We start from the raw sequence: 13,934 nt of genomic DNA, 5'->3' as shown, positions 1-13,934 counted from the left end.
AAGTATAAGTGCCTGATGTTGCTGTGTATGCATCAGAGCAAAGAATTCTGGAATCACAGAGATAGAAGTTAAGAAAAACCATGTTTTGGCTCAGTGCCTGTATACACCGGAGCTGGCAGGTTCGAATCCATCCTGAGCCTGCCAAAGCAACAATGACAACTACAACCAAAAAAATAAAATAGCCAGGCATTGTGGCAGCCATCTGTAGTCCCAGCTACTTGGGAGGCTGAGGCAAGAGAATCACTTAAAGCCAAGAGTTTGAGGTTGCGGTTAGCTATGATGCCACAGCACTCTACCCAGGGCTACAGCTTGAGACTCTGTCTCAAACAAACAAACAAACAAACAAAAACCATGTTTCAAGGACCACCAAAACAAAGGATAGGGTTAATTTTTTAAATGTCAATAGAAAAAGTATTTTTTATTACAACTCAAATATACAGATTCAAAGACCACTTCTAATAACTTTTTCCTAAACTAAAGGTCAAAAAAGGAAAGAAGACAGCAACAATATTATACACAAAGTCGAGGCAGGTAAATTGCCTGAGCTCAAGAGTTTGAGACCAGCATGAGCAAGAGCGAGACCTCATCTCTAAAAATAGCCGGGAGTTGTGGTGGGTAGTACACTGGGTACTAAGCTTAACATGAAAAGCCTGTAGTCCCAGCTTCTTGGAGGCTGATGCAAGACAACTGCTTGAGCCCAAGAATCTGAGGTTGATGTGAGCTATGGCACTACATATGCCATATGTAGCTATGGCATAGCATTCTACTGAAGGTGACAAGATGAGACTATGTCTCAAAAAAAAAAAAAAAAAGCAACAATATTATCATTTTTATCATTTGTTTTATCCATTTGACACTTAACTCAGAAATTACCTTGTGATATTGGTTTGAATGTTTGGCCCCTCAAAAGCTCATGTTGAATTTTGATCTTCGGTGTTGGAGGTGGGACTGGGTAGGAGATGTTTGGGTAATGGGGGCAGATCCCACATGAATGGCTTGGTTCCCTCCCAGCAATGATGAATGAGATCCCTCCCTGTTATTAATTTATGCAAGAGCTGGTTAATAGGGCTGGGCACCATCTTCCCCCTCCTTTGCTCCTTCTTCTGCCATGTGACACACCTGCTCCTCCTTTACCTTCCACCTTGATTGGAAGCACACTGAAACCCTTACCAGAAAAAGATGCTTCCTGTCCAGTCTGTAGAATCATAAGTCGGATAAATCTCTTTTCTTTATAAATTACCCAGGCTCAGGTTATTTCCAAAACATTAACATAAAACAGACTAATACACCCTACTACAAGTCTAAAATTTCGGTGCTTACACTCACCCTGATATAGTTTTACCAAATTAATTATGAGGGATGAAAAAGTACTATCTATGATGTTAAATTATTTGTGGTTATTTTATCATTACCAGTATTAACACAAATAATGGTAGTAAAAAGCCACTTTTGTATTTCTCCAGGTACCAGGACTTGATTCTAGTAAATCCATGTAAATAAAATCAAAGTTGTCTTTTATCGTGTCATATTATAAAATGCTTTAGAAGATTTTAGCTGGTCTGACTTAAAAAATAGGCTATGTGGCAAACACAAATTTATTTTGTGGGAGTGTGTCTAAACGATGTCTCAAATAGGTAGTAGTCCTCCAGGACAGCTAAAACTGCACATGTCTGCTGAATAGAAGAGCTTGGGACTTAAAAAAACAGTGGTTTCCAAATGTAAGCCACAAATTGCATCTCAGAAGAGTAGACACTCCCTCTGCTGGTAGAATTCGAATTACACTGCTTCTCACACAGGCACCTGTGGGGAGAAGTCCTCCACGGGGAAGAGCAGTAGGGATTTATTTATTTGACAGTGATTTGTGATTTTGCTCAACAACAAATCAAATGCCAACTCAATTAAACATGTTTCTCCTCAGCCTATTTTCCCTTCTCTAACCAGATGAACATTATTTTTTGTAGATATCTCTGCTAGTGTTTCTCATTAAACCTGATTCTTTGGAACTTCTGACTCAATTCTTCATGTTTTCCTCTCTCTGCTTTCCTCTCACAGGTCCAAAGAATAACAGTAAAACATGTTGTATTGTTTATAAAAGTCACTAAGAAAGATCTGCCTATTATCTAATGGGATAAGAAAAAGAGAAGATACCAAGAAAATCCTTCATATCATTTAGCATGATGCTCAGAAAAAAATGACATATGAGGACGAAACATACTCATCAAGTGGAAGCCTCAGAGTTGGGAGAAAGATCAATGTTCTAGCCAGCAGAACACAACCAGCTCTGTAACCTCAGGAAAGTCTGAACCTTAATTTTCTTAGAAGATTTCTAATCTAAATGATCTCTAGAGATTCTTTCCATGTTCTATCTATTATATTGTAAAATATACTAAGATTCTAAAATGAGAGATGGTACAGCACTGTAGGTAAAAATATGAACTCAAAATGTGTAAGCACAAATCCCAATTCTAATACTTACTAGCTATGTGACGCTGGACAAATTATTTAACCTCTCTTTGCCTGTTTTCTCTCACAATCAGAACAGTTCCTAACTTACAGGGTTGTTGTGAAGATTAAGTACTATATGGGTTTCTTTTTAAGTTGAATTTGTAAGTTGGAACAGGTACATTTGCCTATTACCTGTAAGTCTCTGTTCGTAAATGTGAGTCAGACGTCGGTTGGATGTTTGTAACTTGGGGACTTACTGTAATAGCCTCCATTCATATGTGTGAGCTACATAAGAGCTGGATGTTTGTAACTTGGGGACTTCCTGTATTGATGTATGTAAATTGAATAATCAGTGCTTATAAGTAAGTGTTCCTATAACTGCATGAAAAGAAGTTCACATAATATATCAATTCAAAGAGATAATAGCCAAAACTCAGTATTTTATAATGCCATACCACTAGTAGTCATAAACAAAAGCAAACACCACAGGCTTACCTTTTTCTTACGATTTCCACTTTCACGCTGCACTGCTTTCATTAGATGCACCAACCGATCTACAAATGTCTGCTGTGCAGCTAACAAAGAACGCATTACTCTGACAGACTTATCACCCTGAAGGGAATCAAAGTAAAGGAGAATGAGTTCTATGTAGCATAACGATCAGGGTTTCTTTAATAGCATGGGTGATCTTTATTTGCACTACTAAAAACTATAGACTTTAATACAAAACAAAACTGCAAAAGATTAACTATCTTGACTTAGAGATAATGAGTAAACTGCTGTATTAGCTAAACATCACCAGTGCATTCACAACTGAAAATTATATGAGTCTTCAGCAAATACTGGTTTAACTACAACAGCACTTCCCCCCCCCCCAAACAACCATGTGATAAAATAAAATTCATTCATTATTTAATTCAATGAGTATCTGGAAGCCTATGATGTCTTTATAAATATGCTGGGTATACATATATATATGGCGAAAACAAACAGATTATCTTTAAGGAACTAAAAATCTACTAAAAAAAAGAAAAATAATCATATAGCACCACAATATGTGCTTACTTAGAAAAATATAAGCCATAAAAACTAAATGCTATATAGTGATAATCAGTTCATAAAATAATGTAAAATACATTTTCTCATTTAATCTTCCCAATTACCCCAGGAAGGGCAGCTGGGCAAATGCTATTATCCCCGTTTCAAAGATGAGGAAATTTAAGCTTAGAGAAACTGAAATGTCTTCATGGGATGACAGACAATATAACTGACAAAAGTGAGATTAGAAGAAAAGACCAAGGGTTATTAGTCAGTAAGTTTGATGTTGAGAAGCCTTGAGCTGTGAGAACTATATAAAAGCTTAGTCTCAACACGTTTAATAAGATGTGATTTAAAATTTTAAGAACATGAAACATGAAACAGCAGATTTAAAAGACACTAGGAAAGTAAAAAAAATAAATAAATAAAAAATAAAAGACACTATGAAGTAAAATGTTTCTGCGAGTATTCTTCTCACTGCCCTTGCACCCTCTATTGGCTGACCTGTGACATTGCTTTAGGAATTAGAAGAATAAAGGAGTAAAATAGCTTCACAAGTCCCTAAAAACTGTTAAAGAAGCAAAGGTATTTTAGGAATATATAAGTTATATAAAGTATCTGCAATATAACTACTGACATATTTCTGGGAATGTATATAGTTTTGATAAGAAGAATATAAACTAGAAAAGGAAGTAAAAAAAAGCAAAGCTTTCTTTTTTTTTAATTCCATGTATAGGATTATTTCATTAAATTCATTTATTTCATTAAATCAGGGATTAACAAACTTTCTGTAAAAGACCAAACAAGTAAATACTTTAGGGATTCTTGGCCATACAGTTTCTATTCCAACCATTAAACTATTATCGTAGTGCAAAAGTAGTAAGAGACCATATGAGAACAACTGAGTATGACTACATGTTCCAATAATTTTTTAATAAACGCTGAAAAATTTCACATAATTTTAGGCGTTACAAAATATTCTTTTGATTTGTTTTCAACCATTTAAAAATGTAAGAATCGTTCTTAGCTCATGGGATGTAGCAAAACAGGGAAGAGGCCAAATTTGGCCCATGTAATGCAGTTTGTCAGCCCCCACTTTAAATGTTACCTTTAACAATGCTTGGCTGAATCTTCTCATTACATTCAAGTACATTTCATGGGTCTTTGGATCCCTCTGCTGAGTATCCTGATCTTCACATTCCACTATCACATACCTTAAATATATGTTTAAATTACTCAAGTGATAAAAAATCGAACTGAGATTCATTTTGAAAATATTAATACTTTTTCATTAAAACAGATAAATTCACATTTACAAAAATAATTAAATTGGAATAATAAACACATTTTATCACTACTCCTAAAAGTGAAAAATGAAGGAGCAACATATACAATCATTAGTAGTAGGTAAACTAACAGTAGTAATGCCTTAACTTGTGCAACATCCTAAATTAAAAGGATCTCCAAATTAAATGCCACCAAAAAAGCATTTTCTTTTACTAATTTATAAGGTACTTAGAATAATTACATCCTTAAACATATCTAACCTCATATATGTGTGTGTGTGTGTACGTCAAGTAACTCAAGTATAAGAACTATAATTTTCATAGTCTATGTAATACTTTGGTATTACAAATGTTCTCTTATTCCGAAAACTACACTGAGGCTACTTCTGTAACACAGTGTTAAAGATGAATAAAATGTTTAAATTGAGCTTTTCTTTCCCATCAGATGTCAATTCACTCTCTATATAGATAGAAAAAAAAAATCTATGTATAATCTTCAACTTTCTATTATAAAACTGTTGTTTTAGAGAGTTAAAGAAATTTTCAATGTTTTCCTAAACTTAATCTGCTCATAGAATTACAGAAATCATATAAACAATCATCTGCATAAGATTTTAGGGGTCATCTAATCCAGTGTTTCTAAATGTTCCAATGGGAACAAACCATAATAACAAGTAACATTTATATCACAATTTGGTAAACAAAGCCATATACATGCACACAGATGCATAAACCTAAAAATTTCACAAACCAATATGCTATGAATAATGTGTTAATATCTGCCGCTCTGTTCCATTTCATTTTTCTTTAAATAACAAATACTTTCCTGTGAAGCTTTAAGTTACTTTCAAGGGATCATGATGTATAGTTTGAAAAACACAAATTTAGATCAACTTGCTTGCTTTATTACCAGTGAAGCTTGAGAGTAGAGGGGTTGTGTCTTGCCCACGGCACACAATTAATTGATTACAGAACTGAGATTGGAACCTAGGACTTTTTTTTTTGGCCGGGGCTGGGTTTGAACCCGCCACCTTCGACATACAGGACCGGCGCTCTACCTCTTTGAGCCACAGGCGCTGCCCCATAGGACCTTAGATCTCACTGTTTTATCTTTACAAAACACTTTTTCAGCCTGCTTAACTGAAAGCATTTCCCAAATTTCAACTCACAGATGCTTATTATCCTTTATGCTATTCAGCCACCTAGAAGGTAAACTTCATGGAAGCACAGAGCTTACCTGTTCTTGTTCTCCACTATATACCCTAAATACTTTCATGCATGGTTCATAACAGATGCTCAATATATTATTGTTGGAACGAGTGAAAACTCTACTTTCATGGATTTAGCTAATTAGCTCAATATTGATAATTCTCAAATATGTATATTTCTTTTTTTAACATCTAAGGTCTAATTTTGCATATACTATGTGGTTTGCTTTCACACTTATCCACCGTAATGTTTGTGTGTCAGATCCCTTTTTCAAGATATTGCTTGTCATTTTTAACTGAGTATGCGTAAAACTGATCTTATCACACAAGAGATTTTTCTTTCTACCTTCACTGAAGGTACTATCAATATTTATTCCAGGGACTTGGGCTAGAAATTCTCATGTGGCAGGGCTCACAAACACAAGTTTTCTCAAAAGTCAGGCGAGAAACAAATGTTTCAATCATTTGAATATAAGAAAAGAGGGAAGAGGTGGGGCTGCTACCAAATCAGAGAACACAAACCCTATCTAAAACTTTTCATGGCATTGTGTTCAATTTGTTGCCCACTCATCTAGAGTCAAACTTAGCTCATATTTCCCTGCCTCAGAAAACTATACTCAATTAATCACCAGACCTTATTGATTTTTCCTATTAAATGCCTCTTACAATGGTTCTGTACTATATGCAGTCCAATCTGGGACCAAATAGCAGATACGACATACATTCTAGCCTCTCTAACTCTAAAAAGAAACTACATATTATGCAATCTTTTAAATACTTTCATTTCTCCTCTGTATTGACAAAAGCATCAATGATTACCTCTTTTCTACAGTTTTAAAACAGTTTCTATGGCTCCAAGTTTCTGTTTCAAACTTCCACTGTCCCCAATTTATGCTCTCACTCCAGTCAGGTCAATGCTATAATACCCCTCAATAGGTACCCACTTTGTGCTCTGTTCATATTGTAGTATTATCCAGAAATACCTTCCCTTTCTATTCTCTTTCCATATTCTACCCATCCTTCAAGCTTAGCTGACATTTTCTCTTCCAGGAGGTCTCATGGACCCTCACAACTTCTTTCTCTTGACTTGGTAGAATAGGCATAACATCTCACACAATTAGTGCTGAAAACATTCCCTGCTTGTCACTGTTTCACATGTTTAACTCTTACTTAGAACCCTTCATAGGTAATAAAGAAATCGATAACCAGGTGTCAATCTTAAAAGCTTTTCAGTATCCCATGAATATCTGATAAAGTCTTATACAAAGAAAAGTTTTTTAAAGGTTGATAAAGGTAAGAGCTTTCCCTTTCCTACTTCCCAGTGCAATGCTTTACCAGGAGAATAAAAGATGTTGAAGCAGTCCTGAGTCACGTAACCCAGACTTTTCTATAAAGTGACATTAGAAACTGAGCCATGACACTATATCTACTAGATCATATTCCCAAGAATTCCAAACCAAAAGTTAAGAAGGCATTCCCAAATCGTGAATTAAGAATGTCTTTTAGTTTTAGTCTGTACTACAAAGCCATAGTGCTCAAGACAGCATGGTACTGGCACAAAAACAGAGACATAGACACTTGGAATCGAATTGAACACCAAGAAATGAAACTAACATCTTACAACCACCTAATCTTTGATAAACCAAACAAGAACTTACCTTGGGGGAAAGACTCCCTATTCAATAAATGGTGTTGGGAGAACTGGATGTCTACATGTAAAAGACTGAAACTGGACCCACACCTTTCCCCACTCACAAAAATTGATTCAAGATGGATAAAGGACTTAAATTTAAGGCATGAAACAATAAAAATCCTCAAAGAAAGCATAGGAAAAACACTGGAAGATATTGGCCTGGGGGAAGACTTCATGAAGAAGACTGCCATGACAATGGCAACAACAACAAAAATAAACAAATGGGACTTCATTAAACTGAAAAGCTTCTGTACAGCTAAGGAGACAATAACCAAAGCAAAGAGACAACCTACACAATGGGAAAGGATATTTGCATATTTTCAATCAGACAAAAGCTTGATAACCAGGATCTATAGAGAACTCAAATTAATCCACATGAAAAAAGCCAACAATCCCTTATATCAATGGGCAAGAGACATGAATAGAACTTTCTCTAAAGACGACAGACGAATGGCTAACAAACACATGAAAAAATGTTCATCATCTCTATATATTAGAGAAATGCAAATCAAAACAACCCTGAGATATCATCTAACCCCAGTGAGAATGGCCCACATCACAAAATCTCAAAACTGCAGATGCTGGCGTGGATGTGGAGAGAAGGGAACACTTTTACACTGCTGGTGGGACTGCAAACTAGTACAACCTTTCTGGAAGGAAGTATGGAGAAACCTCAAAGCACTCAACCTAGACCTCCCATTCGATCCTGCAATCCCATTACTGGGCATCTACCCAGAAGGAAAAAAATCCTTTTATCATAAGGACACTTGTACTAGACTGTTTATTGCAGCTCAATTTACCATTGCCAAAATGTGGAAACAGCCTAAATGCCCACCAACCCAGGAATGGATTAACAAGCTGTGGTATATGTATACCATGGAATACTATTCAGCCATTAAAAAAAATGGAGACTTTACATCCTTCGTATTAACCTGGATGGAAGTGGAAGACATTATTCTTAGTAAAGCATCACAAAAATGGAGAAGCATGAATCCTATGTACTCAATCTTGATATGAGGACAATTAATGACAATTAAGGTTATGGGGGGGGAAACAGAAAGAGGGATGGAGGGAGGAGGGTGGGGCCTTAGTGTGTGTCACATTTTATGGGGGCAAGACATGATTGCAAGAGGGACTTTACCTAACAATTGCAATCAGTGTAACTGGCTTATTGTACTCTCAATGAATCCCCAACAATAAAAAAAAAAAAAAAAAAGAAAAAAAAAAAAGAATGTCTTTTAGTGCTTAGAACCACACCTGTTTAAATTAATTTAAATTAATTATTTAAATTAAAATAAATTTCAAAATTCAGTTTCAGTCACATTATCAACATTTCAAGTGCTCAGTAGCTATACACACCACAGAAGATCACTTCCATCACTGCATAGATGATTAAGCTAAGAACAGTTAAGAAATAAGCTCATATTTCCTATTCATGGCATTCCAGAATGTTTGGTCATTTCGGGACAGCGCTTAAGAATGTCAAAAAGAAAAAAAAAAAAAAAGAATGTCAAAAAGGCAGTGGTTCTAAACTGTGTAACTGTCAATATAGTATTATTCAAATCCGATCCATAACCTTTAGTTAAAGTCCTTGCTTGGTCTAGTATATTCAGTTATCTTTTAGTATCTTAGTATATTCGGTTATTTTAGTATATTCAGTTATCTTTTCCTGTATGTTTATATGGCAAACTCATTCCTAAATAAACATACAGATGACCACCATAGTCAGGCCCATTGCTGTGTTCAGGTCTTTCTGACCACCAAGCACTATTATGGCTGAGTGATTTCTGGTTACATTGATGTTCATGGTAAGGGTCAACACCTCTCAAAAGTCATTCAAGCCAAATTTCTGTCACAAAGAAAAAGTCTATCTAAAATAAAAATGACAATCTTATCTTCAAATAGGAAAGACAAGGTTAGATATCAAGACTAGGAGACCTAGATTTGAATCATTTCTGAGTTTTTTGTTCACACCAATAAATTAGGTTCGACAAAGTACTCTAAGGCATTCCTTGGAAAACTGTCATCTTAAAGTAGAAATGCAGACAAATTGTCCAGTTACCCGTTGTAAGATAACATCAGTGGGCTACCTGTTTCCTGGCTATTTAATTTTGTGGAGTAAATAACCTTTATTACCTTGAGAGGTCTTAAAAATTATAGAAAACATGTCAAAGCATCCAAAGTTTACGTTCAATTTCAGGACACTGGAATGGCTATAAAAAACTGCAACAATTTATAGATACTGATGTCAAACATTTTACAGTTTGGAGACTATAAGTCCCCTCTGTGGCTTAAAAGGTTGACACTATTCATTTTAAAGGGACTGTTGGCATATCTGTAAGCCCCTCAGGATTTATCTATAGCAAGAATCCTGTTTAAATCACTAAAAAGGAAATAAGTGAAAAAAAGAAGTTCAAATGTTCAAAAGGAAATGATACAATTAAAATTTATATTGTAAAACATTATATTAGAATAAGTTTAGAATGAGAGGGCATTTAAATTCCTACATTTGATTATTTTTATACAATTCTGTCCATGTTCAAAGGAAAAGAAGGATCATTTTAAACCAAAAAAAGTCTATAAAAGTCAAGAGTCCACATCCATAACTTTTCTCCCCATGAGTTTTTCTGAATATGTAGTAGGCAGACTGTAAATATGGGAAAAACAATTACTCCTTAGAGACTAAGCAGATACAGCATGTGCTATTGCTTCAGTGAATCAGAGATATAGTAGGAAAACACAAATCATATCTAAATTTGATAGAATGCTTATAAGACTAGGAACTCAGGCTGTACTTTACTGTCTATGTTTTTTTAACAAAGTGGTGTTTCTGAACAGAAATAGCTGCCGTGTTGGAAACTGTTCATCCAATAGATTTCCTGTGTGTCAGCTTTCAGAATGATTTGTAAATTCTTCCTACTTACAATAAGAGATCAAAGAAAAATTCTATCAAAACTAATTTCGAATTTTATAATGAAACCTGGTCTACAGTCAAATCCAAAAAATACATAATTTCAAAGTTCCAAACAGTCAATATACACACATACAAGCCCTTAAACTCACAATAGTGACTACTCTCTACTAAGTTCTGAGCCAGAGAAAAGTTTCTATGAATATTGCAAGGAAACGAAAATATCTATAAAGGAATTCTTAAAATCTCAATTTTGAAAATACCTAAGAACTTTAGAAAAACTCAAATATAAAGCAATACACCCCAAACATTTTTTCTCTTTATTCTCTTTTAAATATTTATATTTTTGTGAAAAATATTTTTCCATAATACAGTGAACAGACATACACAGTAACAATGGTATATAGAGAACATCAGGAAGCAACAGGTTACATTAAAAAGAGAAAGCAGCAATTTGGTAATATGAGAATTTCAAAGTAAACTTAATAAAAAAAATAGTGATTAATACTAGCCAAAACATTCTGAGGGTGTATTCTCAAGAACGTACTGAAATTGAATGTGAGGGAAATGTAGTTTTATGAATATTATATATTAAACTGCTAAAGTAAAACCAAGGAACTATTTTTCTTCTCACTATTGAGGCCAATGGGGATTGGAGGGAGTTACAGGCTCTAAAAGGGAAAAACAAAATGACTGATTTAGTTAAGATGGCTGATAACAGTTTTTCTTTTCTATAAAGAGAAATATAAAAGATTAAATAAATAATTATTGCTTATGTAAATAAGGAACATGTGTGTTAAAAGACTATTTTGGTTTAGTCTGGTGTACTACTTATTTCTTGGCCACAGTGGCAATATTTAGAATAATATCTTTAGAGAGAGAAGGAAATTAAAGATTGATTTGACCCACAGAAGAGTTTCTCTAAGCCCAGTTTAAAGCATGAAAGTATTTTGCCTAATTTCATGTAAAGCAAAATGCCTCATTATTCTTCAAAAATACAAGTTGAGCATCCCTTATCTGAAATCATGTGAGGAGAAGGGTTTTGGATTTCAAATTTTGAAATATTTACATTATATAGTTAGCATCTCAAATCTGAAACTCCAAAAACCAAAATGCTCCAATCAATAAGTAATTTTTATTGAACACCAGGTAAGCATTTAAGAAGTTTCCGATTTGGGGGCATTTCATGTTTTAGATTTTTGGATTTGGATACTCAACTTGCTTTTAGAATGGTCATCTATTAATTTGTATCATTTAAGTTAAGGCTGCAAACAGAATAGCAATACTAGATCAAAGATCATTTCTACAGTTAAAAAACTGCAAATATGTCCAGAAGTTTAAAAAATAATATTTCGTTTTAAGTATTCTGTCAAATGTAAAGAAGGCCTCAGGTAAAGCTTAGGGCTTACCCAGATGGTTCTGCCCTTTGTTTATTCTGTAAAACTGGATAAGTCTCTCTTAACTAGTGTTTAATCCTAGTGGTTGCATTTCTTGAACTAAAATATTTCTGATTGGCTTAAATTATTTGTCATTCACCCTTTAGAATTCTGTGACAGATACAGCAAGCCATTCTTCATATTACTATATGACTGGCTCAGGGCGTCAAACATTCTATGCCTCAGTTCCTCTTTTCACCAACTCATTCAGGACATTGTTCTCATGTAAAATAAAGATACTTACGCTCACCTCATTTAACCGCACAGGGACAAATGAAAAGAGGTCCCTGAAATTCTCTGCAGATGGCAAAATGGTAGAAAAATGATGTATTTGTAAGTCAGGTCCTAACAAGTTTATTTAAAGAAAGCCTCAGCTTCAGTGTCCTCATGTTTAAAATGAGATAAGGTAACTCTGAATTCCTACTTCCTATTTTTAAATGATTCCAATGTTTGGGTAAATAATATGAAAATAGATACTCCTGATGGACTGTGAAGTACAACACTCACACTACTTAAATAGCATAAAAGGACACCAGATACCAAACTGAAAATACTCATTACTTTGCCTACATACATCCTGGCTCCTGGAAAGTTAGCATAGGGAAGAGAACAGGGGTGGAAACAAACACTTCTATAAGCCCAGCTATAAATGAATACAGCTAGATATAAATACTGTATCTAGACTTTTGATGATTGTTCACATCTTAAACTATCTTTACATTTACAGCATAAAGAAAAGTCCTTAGGAGCAATGAGAAAAAAAAAAAAGAAAATTATTTCCACATACCAGTATAAATAATTAGCCAATGTTGAGTTTTTGCAGGCTCTTGATATCAAGAAGGTACAGAGATCTTGCTGAAAGAATGAAAAGAAATGTGTATGTGTTACCATCTACTATTAACAGGGGTGAGGTAAGCAAGTCAGTATGTTACTATACAGTTTTTATCTGTATACCTTATGTCATAGATCAGGATTTCATCCATCCATCCGTCCATCCAATATTTATTCTAAACCAGACAATATATAAGAGGTTAAAATGCCACAGCTCCTTGCAGAGCTCCTAGTCTCCCTGGAGCTTAGTAGTTGTTGGGGAGAAGAGAGACATTAAAGAAATGGTCATAGAAATAATTTAGGTTTGGAGGTTAGAAAAGGCAGCAATGAGGACAGGATATTCAGGCCGAGGCCTGAGCTTAGCTTGTATGAGGAACTTTAAATATAGCTAAAATACAGTGAATACTAAAGTAAAAGAGGTTATTAAGGTAGGAAAGGGTCAAATGATGTGACCTTTAAATTAACACACACTTATTATTGGGTATGGATTTGATTTTAAAAGCTAAAGATACCCAACAAAAGATCCTAAGTGGAGGGTGAGATGATCTGATTTACGTTTTATGAAAATGACTCTGGCTGGTCTGAGGAGTACGGACCTGAGATCAGTAAGGATGCTATTTATAGCAGTCTAGAAGAGTGAACAATGAGAGTTCAGATGGAGAGGAGACAAATTAAAGAAATACACTGAAGCATAATGAACAAGATCTGCAGATGGATAGGAAACAGGAGCGAAAGGAACGGACAATAATTCTCAAATTTCTGGATTTAGCAAATAGGTTGATTTGTTATTTCACAGATGGAAATTTTAGACAAGGAGCTGGTTATGGATTGAGTTATATTTTGAAATAATAAGTTTGAAATACCTGCAAGATATACAATGGAGATAAGTAGGTATTTGAATATATGAATATGAAACTCATATCTAAGAGATCTGAGTTAGAAATATAAATTTGATTTTATTAGTATAGTCTAGGGCAAGAGTATAAATTGAGAAGAGAAGAGGACCCTGAAGAATATTAAGATATCAAGCAGAGGAGAAAGTGCTGATAAAGGGAACTAAGAAGGAAAAGCAAGAGAGATGAAGAG

The 13,934-nt window shown here is 34.6% G+C and overlaps 1 protein-coding gene across 7 annotated transcripts in view; it reads right to left on the bottom strand.

Annotated features, from left to right (window-relative positions):
- Window positions 1-13,934, bottom strand: part of LOC128571651 (phosphatidylinositol 3-kinase catalytic subunit type 3-like) — a 189,507-nt gene that overhangs the window by 82,013 nt on the left and 93,560 nt on the right. For all 7 annotated transcript variants that reach the window (XR_008375948.1, XM_053571250.1, XM_053571253.1 and 4 more), the window contains 3 exons: window positions 12,805-12,872; window positions 4,592-4,697; window positions 2,941-3,057 (listed from right to left, as the gene is read on the bottom strand). Coding sequence is in view for 6 of the 7 variants with exons in the window: in XM_053571250.1 (XP_053427225.1) it covers window positions 2,941-3,057; window positions 4,592-4,697; window positions 12,805-12,872 (291 nt within the window). In the remaining variant the exon portion in view is untranslated. The remainder of the gene's footprint in view (window positions 1-2,940; window positions 3,058-4,591; window positions 4,698-12,804; window positions 12,873-13,934) is intronic.

This window comes from Nycticebus coucang, chromosome 19 (assembly GCF_027406575.1).
Source record: "Nycticebus coucang isolate mNycCou1 chromosome 19, mNycCou1.pri, whole genome shotgun sequence".
Classification (NCBI taxonomy): domain Eukaryota; kingdom Metazoa; phylum Chordata; class Mammalia; order Primates; family Lorisidae; genus Nycticebus; species Nycticebus coucang.
This window is presented reverse-complemented; position numbering and strand designations above follow the sequence as displayed.